This window comes from Phaeodactylum tricornutum, chromosome 11 (genome assembly GCF_000150955.2).
Source record: "Phaeodactylum tricornutum CCAP 1055/1 chromosome 11, complete sequence".
NCBI lineage: Eukaryota > Bacillariophyta > Bacillariophyceae > Surirellales > Neidiaceae > Phaeodactylum > Phaeodactylum tricornutum.
Window position 1 is genome coordinate 170,804 of NC_011679.1, and position 23,533 is coordinate 194,336.

The 23,533-nt window shown below is 47.5% G+C and overlaps 9 protein-coding genes across 9 annotated transcripts; 5 read left to right on the forward strand and 4 right to left on the reverse strand.

The window, feature by feature from the left end:
- Positions 1-136: 136 nt before the first annotated feature.
- PHATR_13365 (predicted protein) lies at positions 137-1,859 on the reverse strand (the record flags this gene model as incomplete). The annotated part of the gene is made up of 3 exons (XM_002185798.1): positions 137-356; positions 441-778; positions 1,527-1,859. Coding segments are annotated over 3 exons (891 nt in total), but the record flags the coding sequence as incomplete, so codon positions are not given.
- Positions 1,860-3,132: 1,273 nt separating this feature from the next.
- On the forward strand, positions 3,133-3,756 carry PHATR_13221 (predicted protein; the record flags this gene model as incomplete). Its single annotated transcript, XM_002185609.1, has 1 exon — positions 3,133-3,756. A coding segment is annotated over one exon (624 nt), but the record flags the coding sequence as incomplete, so codon positions are not given.
- Positions 3,757-4,278: 522 nt separating this feature from the next.
- Positions 4,279-5,526, reverse strand: PHATR_1103 (predicted protein; the record flags this gene model as incomplete). The annotated part of the gene is made up of 2 exons (XM_002185799.1): positions 4,279-4,694; positions 4,785-5,526. Coding segments are annotated over 2 exons (1,158 nt in total), but the record flags the coding sequence as incomplete, so codon positions are not given.
- A 2,184-nt stretch (positions 5,527-7,710) lies between these two features.
- On the forward strand, positions 7,711-9,166 carry PHATR_1864 (predicted protein; the record flags this gene model as incomplete). The annotated part of the gene is made up of 2 exons (XM_002185610.1): positions 7,711-8,111; positions 8,353-9,166. Coding segments are annotated over 2 exons (1,215 nt in total), but the record flags the coding sequence as incomplete, so codon positions are not given.
- Positions 9,167-10,614: 1,448 nt separating this feature from the next.
- On the reverse strand, positions 10,615-15,541 carry PHATR_46684 (predicted protein; the record flags this gene model as incomplete). Its single annotated transcript, XM_002185800.1, has 10 exons — positions 14,643-15,541; positions 14,568-14,608; positions 14,124-14,368; positions 13,905-14,028; positions 12,794-13,739; positions 12,608-12,718; positions 11,970-12,517; positions 11,734-11,898; positions 11,628-11,662; positions 10,615-11,561 (listed from the first exon to the last, which is right to left on the reverse strand). Exons 1-10 carry the CDS (start codon positions 15,474-15,476, stop codon positions 10,615-10,617), a joined length of 3,996 nt encoding a protein of 1,331 aa, XP_002185836.1. The 5' UTR covers positions 15,477-15,541.
- Positions 15,542-16,590: 1,049 nt separating this feature from the next.
- On the forward strand, positions 16,591-16,863 carry PHATR_7721 (predicted protein; the record flags this gene model as incomplete). Its single annotated transcript, XM_002185611.1, has 1 exon — positions 16,591-16,863. A coding segment is annotated over one exon (273 nt), but the record flags the coding sequence as incomplete, so codon positions are not given.
- Positions 16,864-16,964: 101 nt separating this feature from the next.
- PHATR_13400 (predicted protein) lies at positions 16,965-18,079 on the forward strand (the record flags this gene model as incomplete). The annotated part of the gene is made up of 3 exons (XM_002185612.1): positions 16,965-17,666; positions 17,753-17,922; positions 18,001-18,079. Coding segments are annotated over 3 exons (951 nt in total), but the record flags the coding sequence as incomplete, so codon positions are not given.
- A 624-nt stretch (positions 18,080-18,703) lies between these two features.
- On the reverse strand, positions 18,704-20,481 carry PHATR_21006 (predicted protein; the record flags this gene model as incomplete). Its single annotated transcript, XM_002185801.1, has 5 exons — positions 18,704-19,616; positions 19,697-19,766; positions 19,845-19,952; positions 20,070-20,247; positions 20,353-20,481. Coding segments are annotated over 5 exons (1,398 nt in total), but the record flags the coding sequence as incomplete, so codon positions are not given.
- Positions 20,482-21,337: 856 nt separating this feature from the next.
- PHATR_46687 (predicted protein) lies at positions 21,338-23,437 on the forward strand. Its single transcript, XM_002185613.1, has 2 exons — positions 21,338-21,910; positions 21,986-23,437. Exons 1-2 carry the CDS (start codon positions 21,398-21,400, stop codon positions 23,351-23,353), a joined length of 1,881 nt encoding a protein of 626 aa, XP_002185649.1. The 5' UTR covers positions 21,338-21,397; the 3' UTR covers positions 23,354-23,437.
- Positions 23,438-23,533: the final 96 nt, after the last annotated feature.

Genomic DNA, 23,533 nt, shown 5'->3' on the forward strand with positions numbered 1-23,533 from the left:
TAAAGTTGCTTTTAGCAAGAGGATATCTAGCAAAACGCTTCGACTTTACGTTTTTTGCTAGATTCAGATTTGTATTCTATTCCTCCGACGGAGAATGAGTGACATTGCTTTCCCGGTACTGGCGTGAGTGAGGTTGTAAATCAACTACCATGATAGTCATGTTGTCCCCGCCAATGCCCTGCGTCACGCGCGGATCGACACTGATGATGTCATCCAGCATTTCGGTACCTATTTCGGCCGGTGTTTTTGTTTCAATACGCTGCCGAACGTACTCTACGGCCTGTTCGTTGGTCAAACAATCCCAGATTCCGTCGCACCCGAGAATAACGAATTCGTCTCGTGGCTCCAAAAGAATTCTGTCGAAAAGAAGCAAAAGGAGGTTAAGCAACTTCCTCTCCGACTGCAGTGTCGGTGGACGGAGAAACGCCAATACTACTTACTGTGTAATGTCCGGTTCGGCCGTGATCATTTGCTCGGACGGAGGTATCGGTCCCTGTTTGTATTTCAAATCTCCAATCGAACGTGAGAGATTCAAATTCCCATTCACACGGCCAAACTGGTTGACAAACCCACCGGCCATTGTGATACGGCTGATCTCTCGATTATCGAAGGGTTTATGATCAAAGCTCATCGCAATGGTATCACCCCCACGACACAAAACAGCGCGCGAGTCGCCCGCGTTGGCTACCGTCAATGTGCGACCAACAATGACGGCTATAATGGCGGTAGCACCCGCGTGAATGGGGTGATCCGGAAGATTACACGTCAAACGACCGTTCTGGACGATTGCAGGTCGATTAGCCGAGCGAGGACCGAGCTGGGTAGCAGTTGAAGCGTCCGTTCCCGCAGGGGCAGGTGTCAACCCGTCGTTCACGTTGACTGCTATTTGTCCCGACTGCTGTGCGCTCAAATTCAAAAATCGTTGAAAAATGCTGGTAACTTTACCGGCAGGCGAGGGTTCCGCATTGTTAGAAACTTCAATCTCATCGTCCGCATCGTTTTCATTCTCCTCGTCGAGGTTTTGATCGTTTTCGGCCGCTTCTTCTTTGCCAACAGCTTCGTGACTGTCGTCGTCTTTCTTGTCATCGTCTGCAGCTGTATCGGCTGCCGCTGGTGCTTCGGTCTGATCCGATGTGGTATCGTTTTCCTGCGGGATATCCAAGGCTTCACCCGAAGAAATTACGTCCCCGGCATCCTCTTTCGGAACATCCGAGATCGCGGTATTCTCTTGTTCCACCAGCGGCTGCACAGGAGGTATAGAATTCACTGTCCGTCGCTCTTTGGGATCTGGTTTAATGGCGCGCAAACGAACCAGCTCGTCACTGAAGAATGCGACAAAGTAAGGAGGGTTAGGTATGCTTTGGACGGATCGTGATGCCACTTGCCGACCGTGAATCCGACAGTGGAACCTTGGATACGTACTAATGATCTTGACTATGAATCATGCGATCCAACGAATGAAAGGCCGCAATCAGTGCCTGTCCTATATCCGTGTCACCCGGTTCGGGAGATGTCCCTTCGTCCACGCCAGCATTCGTCTTGGACTCGAACTGCCAAGTTGGTTGTTGCGTCAATACGTTGATCAGATACAATTGGCAAAAGCGCGCCACTTCCGGGCCCCCGTGTCCGTCAAAGACTCCAAAGACTTTGGCGTCCACGTGCCGGGCCGGATCGTGCGAGGCTTCAAAGTGATGTGCCGGCACGTCAATGTCGGTTTGCGCGACGTGTGAGTCTTCCATAGTCTTGCGCCATCCCTGCATATCGACGACGCCCCAGGCAACGGGAGTTGACGGACAATCCAGCGATTCTCCGGATTCTGCGTTCTTTTCCGTGATGGGAGTGGAGAGATACGTTCCCATGGTGAACGCTTGCTAGATAGATTCTGCGTGTGCACGTGTGAAGCTAATGACTGTGAGGACAACGCCAAAAAAAGCAATTGGCTTTCTAGTCGCGAGCACGCGTGGGCAAGAAGGGTCAACGAGGAAAGAAGGATCGACGTGAGCGAGGAACGCTGCAGAAAAGACGAAAGCTCGCTTTGGATTTTTACGACTGTCGGCAAGGAAGAAAAACTGCAAATTGGAGCACAATCCGAGCTTTGCGTCCGGGATGACACGCTGCGAAACCCAAACAGTCCGTCAAAGTCGAGTACTGCGGAGCGGATTGGTTGACTGTGAGTAAGGAGTATGGAGGGATGGTAGCGAATGCAAAAAGGTCGATTGCTACGGTAGCATAAATAAAGCAAGGTCAAAGACGACGACGGAAAACAACAACGGACCGAATTCGTAGTCACTGTCCACAACAGACCTTGCGCGACAGACATTCCGACGCTCCAAAGTCGAAACGTCCGTCAGTCACTACTGGCTCCATGTTAGTCCGGAGGCTCCATGTTAGTCCGGAGACGCTAGTGTCTATTCGCACTCGAGTCACATGTGAGTGGCACGATACGTACAGTGAACAAGAGATCACCGAAGTTTAGCCAGCCCTCTTTCTGGTACCCTAGCTAGCTCTAACTGTAAATCAGGTAGGACGTCAGTCTGGCCACCTACCGTAGTTGATTCTCTCGTTAGGCTTTCGGATGCTCGTCCTCGAGCAGTGATTTTGACTTCCTGTTACCATTCTGTCATAAGTTGTCGAATGCCATTGTTCTCCGTTCGAGCGAAACCATGAAATTCCGTACCATTTCCCACTGAACAGTGCCTTGGTAAAAAGGGATGGAGTTAGGTGGTAAGGAAGGTAGATAGATAGTAGCGCTGGCTGTCCGCCATGAGTAAACCAGTCGCCAATCCGTACGCCAAGCAAAAGTCGAACGCCACGAATGGAATGGGCGCTCCGAGCACCGCGACACACCGTTCCACCGATGCACGCCACGCAGTGACTACAGTCTCCGCCACGTCGTTCTCGCAGGCGTTCGAGTCGATTGAGGATACAAATTATTACCGGAGTGCGTCCGAACGTAACTCTGGTCTTTTGAATCCGGAACGGGTGGAAGCGAGATCGCAACAACGGGCCTTTGAAACCGGTACTACCATTGACGAAGCCACAACGTTAACAACCGACACTGTTACCGACAACAACAACAACAACAACAACAACAACAACAACAACACGACTGCCGCTCTTTCACACGACAACATGTCCGATCGTGACCATCACGTCTTGCTCCAACCACACGTCCTCTACGTCTCCACCAAACAACGCGGCAACGGCGTCCTCTCCTTCATTCGAAACGTCCCACAGGCATTTTCACGCATGATTCCGGACTACGTCATGAGTGCAACCCGCTGTGCCTTGTTTCTTTCCTGCAAATACCATTCGTTGTATCCCAACTACATTCATCGCCGTATCGCGGAACTTAAAACGGACTTTACTCTCCGAATACTGCTCGTTTTGGTGGACGTGGAAGACAACGCCAACGTTTTGCTCATACTGAACAAGCTAGCTGTGCAAAACAACCTCACGCTTATACTAGCATGGACCGAGGAAGAAGCCGCACGATATTTGGAAACCTACAAAGCCTTTGACGGCAAGGACGCTTCCATTATTCAGAAGAAGGAACAGTCCCATTTCGCGGATCAAGTCGCCGACTTCTTGGGAACCTGCAAGGGCGTCAACAAGACGGATTCCGCCCAACTGTTGTCGCAATTTTCCAATGTTCGCGCTCTAGCGGCCGCTTCCATGGAAGAAATGGGTCTCGTCATGGGTATGGGCGGAGTCAAGGTCAAGCGTTTGCACGATGCATTGCATAAACCTTTTTCGAGAAAGGCCGCTTCCAAACGCAAAAGGGAACGCGAGCAACTGGCGGATTCCCCTGCCACGTCAAACGTGGAGGTAACAAAACTGGATGTCGTTTTAGAAGAAACCGTCCGCAAGGAGACTGCAACTGCGATGGTGGAGCCTACCAGCAAATAAAGAGCTATGCTTATTGCTATCTGTAAACCAGCGTACTATACTAGAAACTTATATTTTTTCCATCACCTCTCAGGTCTTCCCCACAGTGCGTATAAAACAACCGGGAGAATGTCGATCATGGCAAATATACGGAAACACTTATACCCAACTCCCTCCGCGCACGGACTGTTCCTTCCGCTCTCCAAAATATTGACTCCCCGTGGCGCCACCAGAATCTGTTTCAAGCAGTTCATCCGATCGAATCGAATCCGTAAAACGGCTATCGACGGAAGAAATTGACGATGTTATTAGTGAATTCTCGCGCATCACCCTTCGGGATTGGACACTAATCTTGGAGCTTTGTAAGGCTGCGTCTCCCTCATCGTCCCAGAGTGCCAAAAACTCGTCGTACGAGATACGGTGATCGTGAGTAATGTCCGCTTCCTCGATAATTTCTTCCAAGTACCTCGTCGGGACATCGTTTCCTAAAAACTCTCGTAAATTGGCAACTGTTATGTAGCCCGTATCGTCGCAGTCGATACGATCATACGCCTCGGCAATACGAGATTCGTCCATACTACCATGCGCAAGCAATGTAGCGCCCAAGAATTCAATGTAATGCACACTGCCCGTCCCGTCTACGTCTATGCCTCGAAACATTGCAAAGATCTCACTATCGGTGTAGTCGTAGTGCCGCCTCAGCGCAGCGGAGAACTCGGATAATGAAATTTCACCGTTTTGCGAAACGTCAAACTTTTTGAACACTTTACGCAGAAAACCAATTTCTTCTTCGGTGGATTTGTACGCTATATAAAGGAGAGGAAGAAGTCAATGAGTGGTGAGTAAACAGATGTTCGGGACGGCAACTATCCATGGGCGGACCGAGGGGTACGTACCAATCACCATCAAGGCTAGCTTTTTTAGCTTGCCGTAATCCGCAAAAGCCTCAATTGCTGCTTGCACGCTGTCCATCATGTCTACTTCGGGCGCGTGACCATTTACGTCAAAATTTCGTTGTAGCCAGCTGTTCTGGTCCTGTAAAACATCCGAAGCCGTGGGCCGAGTTGCAATGTCTACTTGCAACAAACCGGTAACGAACATTTTGGCATCCTCAGACACTTGCTTCCATCGTCGACTTTTAAAGTCGTACTTGCCGCGCACGATCTTACGAATGACACGGTCCCGAGTCTTCCCATAAAATGGCATGGCGCTGGACAAGAGCATAAAGGCAATGACACCGAGGGACCAGACGTCGGCCTTCGCATCGTAGTCTCCAGCGAGCAACTCGGGTGCCATGGTGTAAACTGTACCAACTGCATCGTGCAAATGCTCGTTCGCAGCAAACTTTTGACTCAGTCCAAAGTCAATCAATTTAACTTCCGAGGAACGAATGCTGACAAACATGACATTCTCGAATTTGAGATCTCGGTGTACGATGCCGCGAGAGTGAATGTAAGCAATGGCTCCAAAGAGACTTTGCACAATTTCCTGAGCTTGTTTTTCTGTGTACGGATCGCGAGTGTATAAGTCACCGCCATTACACAGTTCCAACGCAATAAACATGCGATCTCGATAGTCAAAGGTTTCGATGCAACGCACAATATTCGGATGATCGAGGTTTTTCAAAATTTCGACTTTATGCCAAATACAGGGTTCAAAAAGTATAAGAATCACGGTTGCAATACCTAAAGATCAGTCGTCTGCACAATCTGCCGGAACCTTACCTTCATTTTTTAATTCGTCTTTGTAAGTAGAATTCGAGCAACGGTCTAAGTGAATTGATTTCAGAGCATAGTTGACCTCCTTGTTACTTCCGTACGTCACCATGGACGACCCTTGGCGTCCGAGTCTTCTCGTGTTGGGAGAAAATGGCGCAATGATATTGTTTTCGTCACTGTTGATACTTACTTTGGTCGGGTTGCCAAGTGCGGGGTGGTTCGAAAATCCGATCCAGATGGAGGAGTTGTCGTGGCTGGATAATGCCTGAAAGCCGGGTTTCAGACCTGGTAGGCACCACTTAGCAAAAGGACAGCATTCGCTGTGTCGAGACAGGACGTAACTGGATCGGGCCGAACCGCCGACAGCCGACTCTCGTTTCCGCACGCGCGATACGCTACCCATACTGCCTTCGCCCAGGATTTCAAGCACGTCGAAAATTCTAAAGTTGTCGTACAGAGATAATAGCACATGAGCTCACGAGTGCGCATGGTAAACAGATGCAACGCTATATGTTAAGACGGATTGTTGCACTTACTCCATAGGATCGCGACGATACTGAGTCCGCATAAGATTGCCGTGTAGCGATGCAATCTTGACGGACGAAGCAGACTCGCTCGCGGTGGGATCGCTCTTCCACGAGGAATCACTGTCGAGGCTAGTAACGGAACTTGCCTTGTTTCCCATGATAGTGATGTTACGCAAGTTTCGATGAATCTCTTCCCACTGCTTGATGGATTCGCTACCTCCAAACGGGCTCCATGGAATGGAAACGGCGCACTGGATTCATAGTCACGGTAATTTACAAGTTACACAGTCAACAAAACCAAAAATCCTCTTTCTTGACGGTTTTTGGTGCCCATAAGAATCTTCGTTGATATTTTATGTGAATGTCTTATTGATCGGTGAACCTATTCGTATCAGAATTGAGGACGGATTTTATTTAATTCGTGTCTGTCGGCCGGAATTAATATGATACAAAGTGATGAAATTCCTGGAGGAAGTTGTAAGAGAAGCTTGATCGACAGCGATATGTCGCTCCATTGTATTTACTGTTTGGTTCTAGCTAGAGAGCTCTCTGTCCCATCCACGACCCCAATTATATCACACAAACCTATTTTTTTAAGGTCTGATTGTGGAATTGCGTCGAACAGCATGACTGCAGATTGTGGATTACTTGACTGACTGTGAATGACCTCTGTCCGTGTCCGACTGTGGAAGACGGTTGTTTTGGCTGTGAATGAAGAACCGCATACGAACTTTGAATCTTCTTCATCCCACTAGAAGATACGTTGGCTCCATACGTACCACTGGCCATTAAAGATACACCACTTTGTCATAGACATACAACAGGTTTGGGGAGATAGTATTAGAAGAGGTCCCAATCCTGTTGCTTACAATACTTTCGGGAGTTTCGTCGCAAGTCTCCTGTCTTCGTGTTGACAAAGGCAAATAGTCAAGAGCTCTAAAATCTTGTCTGGTCACGTTGTCCACCGATAACAAAATTACTACAGTATCATGTCGGATCATCATGTTCGTTTTGTTACGACCCCGGTACTTTTAAAAGAGCATGAAAGCAACGGCAATCAAACTGGAGTGGAACACGTTGAAGCCTCACCGTCAATTCCCACCAAGTCAGCAATCACGCTGGCTACGAGAGCGGAGAGTTCTGGAGCCGGCACCACCAGTAGCACGAGTAGCTTCAAGTCGGCCCAGCTGCGCGGAAATCTTATGCGGGAACTGGTCAATCGTGATCCCCTTTTCTATTATGAAATTATTTCCGTGCTTGGCGTCGGCAGTATGGGATCCGTCGCCAAAGTTCGGAAACGACACAACGTTGTTGGTGGCAGCGCTCGCAAACAAGTACAAGATCATTTTCGTCGGGAAAAGAGATTGGAAGAATGTTTTCAGCTACCGTTTGTCGGCGGTATCTTTCAGTTTTGTTTGAAGCCCTTTATTAACAGTCAGTTCGATTCCGAGCGATCCGAATCGTCGTCATCGAGGCGATCGTTTCACCGCCAGTTGAGCAATACGAGTAGCATCTTGCAAGGCAAGGCAAAGGACGGCGTCGAAGACTACAACGACTTGCACGGTGAAGGAAGCGACGTGACTACTGTGAGCAGTATCATTTACGCGATGAAATCAATACACCTGTCCCGCGTCACGGACGTCAACTTTGTTGAAGAGCTCAGGAACGAAATCGCCATTTTGAAAACTCTGGATCATCCGCATATTGTGCGGGCCATGGAAACGTATGAACATCGGAACCAAATCTTTATCGTCATGGAGCTGTGCAGTGGTGGGGATCTGTATAGTCGGGATCCTTACACAGAGGAAGAAGCCGCTCGAATTACCAGCTCGATTTTGAGTGCAATCGGATACATGCATTCAAAAGGATTTACTCATCGGGATCTCAAGTACGAGAATATCTTATTCATGAGCAACGACCCACAATCGGAAATCAAACTGATCGACTTTGGTATGTGTTTGTTTGTTCGTTTCGGGTTGTGTTTTTTTACTTGACTTTGCGGTGCTTCAATCGTTTTTGTTCCTATGGCTCACACGATTTCGTTTCCTCTGGAAATCTTAGGTTTGTCAGCTAAGTTTAGTAACGATGACCTTACGGAAGGCGTTGGAACAATGTATGTTGCAAGACTTTTCGGCTATGGTACATGACTAGGAATAGTGTGCCCTCAAATTTTGTCTCACGCACGCTCCATTTCCTGTTGATTTTTTGTTGCTCTTCAGTTACACTATGGCACCCGAAGTTCTCAAGGGAAAGTACACGAAACAGGCTGACTTGTGGTCAATAGGAGTGATTACGTATATGCTATTGTCGAGTCAAATGCCCTTCTACGGTCGCAAGCGGCGACACATTGTGGAACAAATTATGGAGGGCAAGTTCGAATTTAAAGGCCGCCGTTGGAAAAAACTCTCACAACAGTCCAAAGCCTTTGTGCAAGACTTGTTGATAGTAGACCCGGGCGATCGAGTGACCGCCGATGAAGCCTTGGGTGCATCTTGGTTGAACAGACGATTTAGTGCAACTTCCCGTGAGGCTCACGTAGAGGAGATTGATTCAGTACATCGTAGTTTGGTGAAATTCTCTGACTACTCCAAGCTGAAAAAGGTCGCTCTGATGGTCGTCGCTCACCGCTCAAGCTCGTCGGAAATTGGTATTCTACGGAAAGTCTTTCAAAAGTACGATACGAAACGAGACGGTCAGTTGAGTTATGAGGAATTCAAGGCCGCTCTATCGGACGCTGGCTACGACGAGAATGAATACCGCAAGATATTCGATGCGATCGATATGGATGGTTCGAACAAGATTCGGTATACCGAGTTTTTGAGTGCAACAATTGAAGCACATGGAGCGATTAGCGAAGAACGGCTGGCGGAAGCTTTTGATCGCATTGATTCCGACGACTCTGGTTATATATCTGCGGCCAATCTCAAGGCCATGTTGGGCGACGAGTTTAACGAGAAGGAAATTGACGAGATTATTGAAGAGGCGGACATTACCAGGGACGGAAAGATTTCGTATGCTGAATTTCTGGCCTTGTGGGAGGATCAGAATGAAGCCAAGCGCGATCAAGTGATCAAAGAGATTAGCCTCATGGTCACACGCGATAGTGAACGCAGCGGACTTTCTAGCGATTTGAGTACCGATGAGGAGGTAGGCGTGGTACCAAGGGTAAACTTCATTGAATCCAAGCAACTGTCGGAACGGAAAGCTCATGGTGATTTCGATCTCGTTGATTTTGTCGCGGAAGTAGAAGACATTCCTGCGTGATATTGCCCAAGTAGCAGTTACTTCCCTGACCAAATATTGATCGTGGAATATGCACAGGTTTCAAATTCATGGCTTTTTGCCTTCTTATTAGAAAGAGGTTAAGTCGCGAAGGCTGCTGTTATCCATGATGATTTGCTGTTTTTCCTCGATGTTTGCCATTCCAATGTGAACCGTGTTTACTGGCAGAATAGAGCTGTGAAAGTGGGAGTTAATCTCCACGGTTGTTTTACATTAATATAAATAGAACAGAAGTGACAAAGTGAAATAGGAAATGGAATATTGTAAGACATCAATTCTTACGATAAAAACCGGCAAGTGTACCAATAGATCACTCTGAGAGCCCAGCATCCTGGCAATTCTGTCTTCACTGCTTTGTTCGTCTGTACCATAGGCACAATATTTCTTACATTGCTTGCTTGGGTTGGGAGAAAGTAGAGCAGCTTTATGGTACTCGGAAGCAAATTCCCTCGACGACCGAGCAATTAGGTTGACTTTCATGAATATATTTGCTTTTCTGCCACTTCTGCTTGCGACCGGAAAAACCTCACCGAGACGCCGATCGCAATTGTCAGCTACGTGGTATATCGACGGTAACAACCTTATAGCACACAAGGGAACCCCTAGGGATCGCAATAGAGTTTCCCATGAGCTTGAACTCGTGAAAGGAGAAAATACTATGATTCTGGTCTTCGACGGACGACCTGGAGAAAAAGCACAAACTCGATGCCAAGGCTGCGTCCGAACTGTTTCGCTCGGCGCAGGAATTTCAGCCGACGACTACATTCGAGATGAGATTTTCGCTACACTGAATCTTTTACCGCGCCGTGAGGTACAAGTGGTCACGGCAGACCGCGAACTACGTAGGAGAGTGCTGGAAATTAGGCCAATTGTACGTGGAGTCATAAACCCCGTCACGTTTTGGAGAAGGTATTTACCGCGATTGAGCGGCAGAAAGCTTCCAAAGCAATAGAATAACCGGACAGAAGGCTGTCCTGTACGCACACTTACGGAAGGACACTTGAATCTATGTAGTGGAGGAGCCTACAGGGGCAGAACATGTCGTCAAAAGCGTTGCCTTGATTGTCTAAGTTGCGACAAAAAGAATGACTTCTATTTTCTAACAGTAAGCTGCGTTGCAAAATCTTCTTTATGTTAGTGTACGGCATGATGACGAAATGCCCGGTATAGTAGGAATTGACGGTAAATCCACCGTGTCTTTAACGACGAGACGCCCATCGTCGCCTGCGCCTTGTGTCATCTCCCATACTAAAAGCCATGTACAGGCATCCGACCGCCAGGGTAAAGCTCCCAACGGCTACAGTACTCCAAAAGTACTTACGAGCCACAATCTTGGACGCTTCTGCTTCTCGATCTTTAAATGGGACATTGAGATGACTATCGGCTGGGATAGCGATAGAATCCGCTGGCTTTTCGTTGGTCGAATGCACAGACTCCGCTTCTCCTGGACGCACATCGGTTTTGCTTTCAGGCAGACCTTTTTCTGTACGACTTTTTAGCAAAGTCACTGTATCTGGCTCGACGGAAGCAGACGGCGGGAAAGAATTTATCTCGGCGGAGGTCTTACCAATTTCGCGCGCGGTTCCATTGTCCAAGTTGACAGTCTTTTTCTTCTTTGACTTGTCTTTCGGTGCTTTGGCATCCACAGTAGCTGTTGATGTTGAAGCAAGCTCGTTCTCGTCTTCCTCCGTACGCCCGGCCATGATCACTTTTTCAAAAAACTCCTCGACTTCGGCACAAGTCAATCCTTCTCGGCCAATCATTTTCAAAGGTGCTGTGTCGAAACGTGATGTATCTTGCTCCCGATCACCTTCGTGCAGATGGAATGGAGTAGCAGTAGCGCCGGGACTGAACAAAATTTCAACTCGGAATCGCCGAGGATCATGCATCTCTCTCCTGCTATCCTCAAACACTCTCATGACAATTTGGGTAAGATAGCAAAGCTCAGGGGTGCCATTGATGATTGACACGCCATGCTCAGATAGAAGAGGATTGGCACCTCCGTCGCCCGCAAACCGAAGGGCATTCAAAACGGTGTGCAGATGAGATTCGGACGTGAAATACAAACGGGTACGAATACGGCGTCCCATAGTATTGATCGGAAGGTCGGCGCTATAATCCATATTGATCATGTAGCGCATATCCACTAAAACGAAGAAATAGGATGAGTGACGGATAACAGCTTTGCTCATGTGGGCTCACGCTTTCTCACCTTCATTGTCCGTTCGAGCTACACTCAAATCATACCTAAAACGCATTCAAATGTGTTAGGCATGTGAATGCGTGCGTGCGGGTCTGAACTAGCAACGATCGCGTACATGATTTTTTCCAATAGGCCTTTACAAATTTTGACTCCCACGCTCCTTTTCTCTTCTACAGTTGTTCCGTATTCTTGAGGAACAACACAATCGGCCATGTACTTGGCACACTCATAAAGTTTATGGAGTGTATTGGTCAAGCCAAGGTGTGGATTATGCAACACGCTAAAAGAGAAATGCATTAACTGTGAGCCACAATGAAGAGGAAAGAATAGAATATAGAAAAGTTTACTTACTCGAAACGAACGTTGTCGTGAACATCGGGAATGCGAGACAAGTCAAATTGGTCAGTGTCGGAATCGTAGAGACGATCGTAAATGAAACGCCAACGCTCAGTCAGTTCCAAAAGAGTTTCTCCTTTGTAAAGTTTGACGCCGCTCAGCGCAACATCGTCGTCGTTCTCGCCTTTTATTCCTTCACCTCCTTCAATCCTTTTCTCGTCTCCACTTCCCATATCTCCGAGCATCTCCTCCAGCTGCTCAAGCAATTCACCCATGGTTTGATGAATCGCAAATAATGTCTTTCGCGGATTCCCCACATTCTCGAGCGCGTTTCGGAGAGAAGTCAGAGCCATGGGCCCAACGAGCTGCTCAATTTCGGATTCCTTTGCAGTGCCGATGTCGATGTCTCGCTGTAGGTTTGCCGTTATCTTTTCTTTGCATTCATCAAGCTCCATCTTCACCTCTTTGTTACCTGACGGATCAAGCATGTGCAGGCTGCCCTTCTCTTTATGGACCAGCGAGACTAGAATAGGGGGTAGATCTCCTTCTAGTTCGAGGAGACCCTATAGATCGACAGCAAAGCAATATTCAGGTCAGAATGGTCGCCACATGTTTACGAAGTATGCACCCATTCACTTGTCCGCCGCACCTACCTTTGCAAAAGCGGCCGCAGTCTTCATCACTCTCCCTTCATCACTGGTTTTTATCTTTAGGTCGTGACGAAATGTTGAATGAAGACGAAGGATTCCTCCCCCTGGAGCGTCCTATTTGCCAAACGAGCGAAGAAGGAGATGAGCTAGGTACGAATTATTCTTCGCTGCCTCCTCATTTTTTCTTACCGGGTACATTTCATGCCGAAGACGCCTGCCGAGGTTAATTGATTGCTTCTCGCCAAGCTTAGTCAAGTTGCCTCCCCACTTCAAAATGAGTTGCACTTCCACGCATCGTTTCTTTAATTCTCCTTTCTCGTCTTCATACTCCTCAAACTTCCGAGGCTTGATCTGCAGCTTTCGATTCAATCCGAGAATCTTCCAACGTTCCAGAATGTCGCGCATATGCATCATTTGATATCGCACGCCTTCATGATCGGTACCTGGCAGTTCTTTCAAAGTGTTCTTCACCGTCTGCAAGAACTCAGTAAGAGGAGCCTTAGCCTTCACCTTGAGGTCCTTTTGGCAATCTCCTTTATTGTGGTCGTGGAAGTATTTGAGAATATGTGGCTCCGTCATATTCACTTTCAACTTTTGCTTTGGGGTTCTGTCCCCGTGTCTAACAATCGCAAGAACGCAGCGAAGTTCTTCCTGATGCGAACCGGGCATGCTCAGAGAAGTTGATCGCCGGCGACGGGGGGTATCCCTGTCCTTCTCATCAACTACTGAACTATTCGCCGAATGCGTCAACGAAGCAGGCTCCGAGGTTAGGTTGTTGGGAAACTCACGGACTGGAACTGCTCCTTCGACCAGAGTCGTCGCAGCGTTGGAAAGAAGCTCGCCTGTTTCTGAACGGGGTGGGGAATGGGTATTTTCGTGCGGTAACAAAGCTTTGTATTTACTGTCTTCCTCTTCATCATCGTCTTCAGCTGGCTCGCCTTGTAACATGCGACTCGCTCTAGACATAAAAGTATCCTTCCGTTTGGGCACATCCCCCTCGGTAATCTCTTCGTCCAGCCGATTCAGACTTGTGGTCACTAATGGGTCTAATGTTGAAAACGTTTTAAGCGCCGCTGGCTTGATGAGCGCAAGAATGTGTTCCGAAAGAATTTGTGCGCAATCATCATAGTATTTGCTGTGATACATTTGGTAGCCAAAATGATAAGTGAGAGGCGGTAAGCAAAGTGTACCTCCTGCTCGACGTAAACAATCAAGAAAAGCCTCTCACATCCACAACCCATCGAGTTTTGCGTACCGACTGTTTTTCACAAAGGACCATCCATTGACGTCACACACATACGAGACGACAGATTGCCCGACTTGGACACGAAGTATGTCGAATCCACAAACAAACTGCTTAAAAACCAGAACGATGCGTCTCGCCGTTTCCTTTTCTCGGTAGGTTAGAATAACAGGAAATCGAACTGAGCAGAAAAAGTAGCGTTTAGTAAAGCATGTGATGTAAAGTTGCTTTCTGCTTTGTCGTGACATATAGCAGGAAGGACCCGCTGCAACGTACCTTCCTTGCCGTCCGAATTCCGTTCTACTTTACCATCAACTGCTGGAGATTTGCGCGCTTCAGCATGTCCATATTCCGGTCCTACTGTATACATTTTTACGTCCGTGCCTTGCGTCTCGACGAACTCCTCATATATGTAGCTTCCATCACGTCGGACCTCGTTGATGTCAGGGTAAAACTCGGACGAGCGGTTGCCAATCTTTCGGAAGAGTTTCTTGCACCCACCACCAGCACTAGTAGGGTAACTGTAAATGCAAGAAGGAAAGCAGTTCATGAGAAAGCGGCAAATCTCGCTTTACAATTAAATCCGTTTCGATTGTGCAACTGACGTAAAATGAAAACGTACTGGGAAAAAGTAGACAGGAATACGAGCTGGGTAAGAGAATGATCTGGCCAACGACTGCTATCTCCATCAAAGCAGCAACTGGTGGAAATTCTACGTACCTAAATGGCAATATTGTGGTCTTCTGCATTGACGGGTTTCTCTACAAACGGTTTGTGAATACCAATACCGTTCACTTCAATGTGGTCATCAAACTCAATAACTTCTTGATGGCGACTTCCATTGCCGTCCCCCGTACCCGTCGAAATGTAGCCGTCCCGGCTCAAGTAAACGTGTCGAGGTACATCAATCCCTGAACCTTCCAATAAATCGTAGACCCGTCGTCGATCCTGCAACAGTTCCTGTGTATCGAGATCGTTCAGGATAAAAGGTTTGCGCAATTTGACGTATTCCTTCGCCTTGTCGAGGGGATAACCCTTACTGAAAAAGGCCACCACAACGTCACAAACCGGCCATTCTTCTATGGGCTTATTGGTTATTACATCGTCTCCAAAGAAGACTACTTGAAAGAGACTCTCGTCGAGTCGCGAAAGAATCTCTGCCATAGGCTTGGAACGAGCTTTTTTATCCATGGCGCAGATTCCTAGACGAATCCGGTCTTTGTAGGACTCGTCGTCATCGTGATTGTCGGCGGCCGGAATGTTCGGCAACGCTTTGGGCTTGGTTGCGTTAGCGCCGGGGGTATTGGCCTTGCTATGCCTAGACTTCTTAGTTTCCGATATGGCATCCATTGCGTCCAAATCCAAATCGTGTGAGCTGTCACGCGATTGATGCCGAGAAACAAGACAAGGTCGGGAGGTCGCTTTTGAGCCTGACCCTTCCTTTGCTTTGGGGAGGGATGTGGTTTCTAGACTAGCCACTGCCTCCTCTGGCACTGCGGATAAGGCCACAGGAGCCAAAGCAAGGTTCTCAGGTGACTCCGCAATTCCCTCTGAATCAGAAACCTGTGAACCACGGAGCCCTGCAACGTCTGCGGGCTTTGTGGGGTGCCCTTGTTCTGTTTCTTCCATGGCGGCTTCTAGCGCTTAACAATGCTTCGGGTCCACACTAATCAGCGAGATGCCAGCGAGCGAATCTTCGATCGCACGCGTTTTGTTTGATCGAAGTCGATCTATGGAATTTACATTGCCTGTTAGAGTGGCGAGCTTGCTCGGATGACGTGACAGTGAATCAAATTGCTGCGATTAGTTTCTCGTTCCAGGAAAATTAAGGTTTAGGCTTATATTGCTGTGTTCCTACCTATCAGTAACAGTAATACCTATCCGAGCTGCTACGTGGACATAGTCAGCAAATTCTGAAAAGTCACGGTTCCACCAATCCGAGTTGGATGACGTCATCTCGTCCTCCCTCGAGTTCCTTCTTCATGGCAGACACGGCATCTCTGACCGCAAAAGTGGCCACAATGATAATACCCGAGCCGAGTTTGGCAGAAGCCAGAACGGCACCGTATCCGAAAGGAATCTTGCAATTTCTCTTGACACAATAGCACCCCTCGATTTTTCTTTCTCCGACGACACAGCAGCAAAGAGAAGTTGTGACATCGACTAGCTAGCCATCATCGACTGTGAGGCACGCATAAGTGAGATAAAAAATCAGGCTAAATGGCGCATTCGTTGTTGTCAATCAGTACATCACGCATCACGTCTACTGACTGTGAACGATAGTTTATTCCTCCCTTTAAACTGCTGCTGCCGTAGCAACTTCTCCGTACTGTTTCTGTTCAGACCAGATAATTAAAAATACTCCGCCGAGTAGCACTACAAAACTATGGGTGCTCGCGGTAGCAAATCGCGCCGATCCGAACTTCCGGAAGGTCGCCCAATGCGGTCTTTTCACGAGGCGCTCGTCCGCGAGCACGATCTACGGCACGACTTTGACGATATATTTGAAATTTGTGACTGCATCGGTCAAGGCGGGCTTTGTTCCATTTACAAAATTCGGAAAAAGGACGACCAAATTGGCGGATCCTCCCGACCAGAGCACGTAAGAAGGAGAATGCACATTCGGAAGTATTCGGCTCCATTGCCGCGTGCCTTGAGCAACAAAGGCTTTCCGTTGGCGATGTCACTGAACGAACGTTTCTTATCGCAGGATCCATCCTCGGAAAGTAACGCCGCTGGACCAACCAATATGCACTTCGCTCTTAAAGTCATCAACCTGGCTATGGTGAAGGAGGATAAGATTGATCAGCTCAAGAACGAAATTGAGATTTTAAAAACACTGGATCACAAAAATATTATCAAGGCGTTCGAAACTTTTCAAATGAGAGCCAACAAAAAGCTAATGATAGTGATGGAGCTATGTACGGGGGGTGATTTATTTGCGAGGTTACCCTACAGTGAGCGACACGCTACTGTTTGCATTAAACAAATTTTGTCTGCCATTTCTTACATGCACTGTAAGTTGACGCCTGTTTTCCAAACAAGATTTTACGTTTCTTGTCTCGTGCTTTTGAGATACTAACGCTTGTTTCGCCTTTAACAGCCAACAATATTGCTCACCGTGACCTCAAGTTTGAAAACATCATGTTTGAATCCAAACATCCCGAAGCGGCCATAAAAGTAATTGACTTTGGTTTATCCAAGGAGTACTCACCTAACAACCATATTTTGACGGAACGTGTGGGGACCCTCTACAGTATGTCGCCGGAAACATTACAAGGCATTTACACCAATCAAGCTGACTTGTGGAGCATTGGAGTTTGTACATACATGATGTTAGCGGCAGGGGATAAGCCTTTCGAAGGCAAAACACCCAAGCAGTTGGTGGCTAAGATATTGATGGGCAAATATGATTTCGAGGCGGAGGTATGGAAGGATATTTCACCCGAAGCCATCTCTTTTATTCACAGTCTATTGGTTGTTCAACCAGAGAATCGATCATCCGCTACGGACGCAATGCGTCACGGTTGGTTGACACATGCCACCCGACAAAATTCGGATCACTCGTCCGTGGATGATAACTTTCGGCAGCGCGTCAAGCAAGGTATTATTCGGTATTCCAACCTCGGGGATTTTCGGAAACTTGCTCTCAATGTGGTCGCTAAGAAGTCGACCTCCGCGGAGATTTTTGAGATACGAAAAGTCTTTGAAGAGTTTGATACAAATAATACAGGAACGATTACGCTGCCAGAGTTTAAGGCTGCATTGGAACATTTCGACTATTCCGAAGGAGATCTTATGGAAATTTTTCGCAAAGTGGTACGTGCTACCACCACCTTAGAGCGTCGATAACATCTCCGTTTTTCTAATACTTCGTTTGATCTGTTGTTTGTCGCACCGGGTAGGACGTCAACAAGAACAATGTTATCAACTTCACAGAGTTTGTTGCTGCCTGCATAGAGACGCAAGGTCATATAGAAGAGCATCGTTTAGGTGAAGCGTTCGATTTTTTGGACTGCGACGACAGTGGATACATTTCAAAAAAAAATTTGCGGCACATATTGGGAGAACGCTGGTACGACTTGAACAAAACGCCTTTCGTCTGGAAAGAAATAAGACCTCGCTGACTCTCAATTTCATTCTTTCTCTGTAGCAATGATCAATACATTGATTGTTTAATTCGCGAAGCGGACTTCAGAAAGGACGGCCAAATAAGTTATGAAGATTTCTTACAAATATTTGCTCAAGACAAGCAAGTACTTGCGTCAGCAATATACGAAAACGGAAATGAATCCAATCGAGAGATGGCATTTTCGACTCACTCGGAGGAGGAGGTGTTGCAAAAGTTCGGTCTCATTGGAAACCTGAGACGGGGTATCACTTCTGCATCCAATCTCTTGACTAATGGAGGGCCAGGGTCCAGAAGAAGGCTGCATTCGAGAGAGCGCAGGTCAAATCATTTCGATTCGCGTGAGCGCATTTCTAGACGACGCCTTAGCTCAAGAGGTAGTAGTAGATAATTGATGTTCACGTGGAAAAAGTTGTAGCTTTATTCACACGTACAGTAATGTAGATAAAAGATCATTGCACAACGCCATCAATGTGTTGTTGCTCGCACATAATAATTTATTTTACAGATAGGGTATTTGAGGACAGGTGTGCAATGGCGCAAAATACAGTCCTCCTATTTGTACCTTACTTTCCTTCCGTTGCTTCTGTGTTTTGCTCTCAAAGATCTAGTCTCAAGTTCGGTTAGGATCGTACGGTCCTCCAGGAATCTTGGCGTCCAAACCGACCAGACCGTGTTCGCTTACATGTGACGACTGTTGCTCTAAAAGAGAGGCCCTGTCGGCCAGATTGCTCGTTTCCTTCCGAAAGTATTGCAGAAACTCGGTATATGATATTTTGCCATCCCTATCTTTGTCAACTTCTTCCATTATATTTTCGACGAGTTCTGGAGTGTATTCCTTGCCCAATGCGTTTTGCAAGTTCTTCTTGGAAATAAAGCCGGTGTCATCAGAGTCCAAGCGATCGAAAGCTACTGCGACCCGATCCTCTGCGATATGTCCCTGTGCCAAGACGGTCGATGCAATGAATTCCGTGTACTGTATATGGCCATTTCGGTTGACATCAATACTGCTAAAAACTTCCTGTACAATCTCATCCGGATATTTCATTTTGTGCAAAGCTGCTTTGAATTCATCAAATGTAATAATTCCATCATTCGAGGTGTCGTAGCTGTCAAAAACTTTCCGAAGTTGCATGATCTCTTCCGCGGTAGAACGATGGGCGATCATGTTTAAAGCTAGCTTTTTCAGCTCCGACGTTTGTCGATAATTCACGAGGCAATCATCGACAGCGGCCAACAAATCCTCGGATGGTGTCTCATCTGGCAAGCGTTCGCGATTCACAATCCAAGAATGGTCCAATGCTTTTTCTGCATTCAGTCTTTTCTTTGGATCCACCACTAGTAATCGACTTACAAAATCTTGCGCACTTTCTGATATTTGCTTCCAGACCGGTGCATTATATCCGAAGTCGGCCCTCATGATTTGGTCAATCATCTTGCGCCGTCGTTTGTGATAAAAAGGCTTTGAAGCCGATAACAGCATGTAGGCTATCACTCCAGCGGACCAAAGATCAGCTTGCGATGAGTAGACTCCTTGCAGGACTTGCGGGGCCATCGTATAGACGGTACCAACGCGTTCGGTCATGTACGACGGTTTGCCAAGGAACTTTTTAGACAATCCAAAATCTATAATTTTGACTCTGTGCAAAATGAATAGAACATTATTGACTGTAAGAGCGCTTCATCTACGTGTAGCCTCGAGAGTTGATCAGTAACCTACCGAGCACTGGGGCTATTGTTCTCAAACATGATATTCTCGAACTTGAGATCCCGATGAACAATTCCGTGATCTAGACAAAGCAGAACAAGAATTGTTAGCTTCCCAAAGTTTGCTGCGGGAATTCTATATGCGTATCGGTATAGCGTACCATGCATGTACCGCACTGCCGACAATATTTGTTGCAGAATCCTTGCCGATTCCCTTTCACTGTAAGGCGACCTGGTATAAAGGTCTCCGCCATCACACAACTCCAATACTTCCAGAAACAGCACACGGATATAAGAAAACGATGACGGAAATGCGTTAGTCTCCTTTCCAAAGAGAAAAAGTTCAGACTTCTGACCAATCACGTTTCACATTCCTCATCACGCACCGAGATAAATCTGCTTCCTCGTGTAGTAAACCTCGTGCGCTTTGACAATATTGGGATGATCCAATGATCTAAGGATAAGAATTTCGTTACGGAGCTCGTCCAGGAAGACAGAAGAGACCCGATCCAGAATGATGGACTTGAGTGCGTATATATAGTCCTGACTATTGTGTTCTCTGGTCTCACCTTCCTTCCTTTTGTTGTTCTGTTTCTTCAAAAAGCCAAAAATTCCCTTGGATTTCGGCTGAAAGGCGCTTCCCCCGACCTTGTGCTTCTTAATTTTGACCTTGGAAACGGTTCCCATTGATCCATTACCGAGCACTTGGACGACGGAATATTTTTTGAAGACATCCTCCTTCGATTCGAGTAGGAGGTTGGCATGGATGGAAGGGTCGGTAATAGGAAGTTCGTCCATAGCTTGAATATGTGGTGTGAACAGGCTACGAGAAGCAGATTTGTCGCTGTCTTCGTCACAACAAGGTCTACATAACATTCTGGCTGCTGGTTCTGTCTTGAACTCGGTCGTTCCTTGTGCGAGCCGAGCGGTCGTCGGCAGCTTGGATCTTCTTCGGCTGTTTTTTGCTGATTCCTACGCGGCGCGATCACTTCAAAATTTCGAAACCTAACGTTAGATTCGCTCAACGGACGCTGAGATTCTCATTTCCGGGTCTTCAAAAGACTGCGAATCGTAGTATCCCATATAGTGGATTTTCCTTTTTATCTTTGTTGTTTTTCTCTACAATGAGTGGAAACAAATTCGCTACACACCGCCACGAGTGTAACATGGCCCCGCAACATTCTCTTGACCAACCCCTCAGACTGCACATCTCTACATGAGCGTAAGAATGGATTCGCTGTCAGCAAGAAACCTGCTAGTTCCTACTCTACCCTGGTTTTCTTCACTTTTCACCAGAGAGTGAGGGTTTTTCACAATTGAGAGTCACGGACACCACGAAGGGAGAAACAAGTGGCCACCGCTTTATGTGACGGAACTACTGTCACCATTGAAAGAAGCTGACCCAGAATTGAACTCTATAGGTAGTAGGTTTTTGGCAGGTTATTCCAATCCTGATCTATAAAGGATGGATTAGCTTACAAGACATGCTTTTGTAGACTATGTATTTTTTACAATGCGCGGCGGGTTCAGTGGTATACCCGCAACCTCCCGTCTGTCAAGCGTACGGCTTCCACGATGTCATATCTTGCACGGATAGAACAAGCACAACTGATTGTGGGAGACGTCCATTCTATCCTGTCGGAACGATGGTGGACAACACGAAATCCCTCACTTCCTGAAACTACAGGCGAAACCTCGGACGAATTCACATACGATGTCCAAAAAAAGTTTCGCAGTTTGTGCTCTTCTCGCGCTCATCGTCGCTTGCCAGCATTCCTTTCGGGTCACTGGATTTACTATTCCTCGTCAAGTTCCAGTCCGGTTTCGTACAGCTTCGGCTCCATTCAGATCTAGAGCAGATGCATTCGATCGTTCCATTCCTCAATCGGCATCCCTTGCGACGGAAGGTATAACGAGCTCGTCCCTCGGCCAAGTTGTCCTGCAAAAGATGGAGTCGTCTCGGGACAAGGCTCTTGAATTCGCCGACATGTTTGCATTGACTCCGGCAGAAGCTGCCTTTTATAGCCTCTTTGCCGCTATTCGCGAAGCTGTTCCACTCGGTCTTAAAGGACAACCGTTTGTTTTGCGACACGCAGAAATTGAAAAGGCCATGCACCAAGAATCCCAATGGCCTGGATTCTTTACCATGAAGGATTTGGAAAAGGCCCTCAGCGATGACTTTCTAGATGCAGCGCGAGGCTCAACCGATAATCGCAAAGGATGGCAGGTAGGCACAGTTTCCCCAAACACCAGCCGCTTCTGATTGTTTCAAGTATTGGCTCACAATTAGCTGCCTTTCTAGATCACGGATGTTTCGGTTCCACGGGGGCAATCGTTCGAAGAAGCTCGCATGACTTTTCAGGACGTGCAAGCGGCATTGGAAAAAGGGACCGTCATCTTCAACGCTGCCGGGGCGCACATCCCCAAATTAGCGGGTCCATCGTTGGCCTGTACAGAATCCACTCTCCTGCCATGCGCTCTGAACTTGTACGTGACGGATGCGGGCAAGCGCACAAGTGCTCCGCCGCATACGGACAAACAGGATGTAGCGGTGGTTCAAACCTCAGGGCGCAAGCACTGGAAAGTATATTCTCCGCCTAATCCGGCCATGAAACCAACCGTTGATATCTTTGCCCGTGGGAAGGGCGATGACAGTTTGCCTCTATACATACTGGAATCCGATTTGGGCTGTCAATTGCTGTTGGAGACAACGCTAAACCCGGGCGATGTAATGTTTGTCCCAGCGGCCTTCCCGCATACAACGAGCACCGTGACTGAGGACGATAGCACACACGCCGATAAGACAAGTATTCATTTGACACTGGGCATTGACCATCACATTTGGGAGTTAGATTATTTGTGTTGCCGTCGCTTGGCTCTCCGGCGGGCCAATGTGAAAGATACTGCGCTCGGCCAAACAGGTGAAGAAGATAGTCCGTATATAGGGGCCGCCAACGAAGTTACAGCGCCGTTAATCAACGATCTGTTTGCAGAGTTGCCGCTAGGTTTGCTTGGTGGTGTCGACTACGCGGCTCCTGTTATAGAACACGTTGCCGCCGAATTGGAACGTATCAGCCGCGAAGTGGACGAAACAACTGCGTCCGCTGTTGGTGCCTCCGTATGGCGCGAAGCAGTGGAAAGGCTTCGAACTCAAGGGATGGAATTGTTGGACATTCATCGCGACATGTATCTAGCTGCCCTAGAGGAGGGTCAAATTCGAGACGAGGAAGCCGCTATGACAGCACACTTGGGCCAAGCGGTCCGTCGCGCGATGACTCCGGAACGCATGCAGCGGCTTAGTCTTTTCCGCGTGAAACGATATTTTGATCAAATTGACGCGAGCAAGAAAGCTCTTCAGCAGTGGTCTTATGCTCGCGTCGAGCCAGAGGGCGAGGGGGATTTGGCCGATAACTGGGCTTTGACCATGCCTGTAAAAGTTGGGGACCAGGTAGAAGCCGATCTTGGAGGGGCTTTTTTCCCAGCTACAGTCAGTCGAGCTTCGGGAGGCACCTTTGACGTAAATTTTTTTGACGGTGATCGAGAAACAGGCTTGGAACGAAACCAAATCAAGCTACTGGCTCCTCCAGCACCACAAGGTGATATAAACACCTCCAACATGACACCGAAACAATTGAAACGATGGAAAAAGCAACAAGAGAAAACGAAGTAAAGCACCAGCTAAAGACTTAAAAATAGGAAGAATGTAACATGTCTCAGGCTCTTGGGTTTGCACCCAATTGCAAGACGCTCAAAATTGATCAATGGAAAACACGTCACTGCTAGCAATCCTTTGCACTCTCGGTTTTGCGCTTACTTTTCTTTTCCCTTTTCTTTTTACGGTCTGGATCCT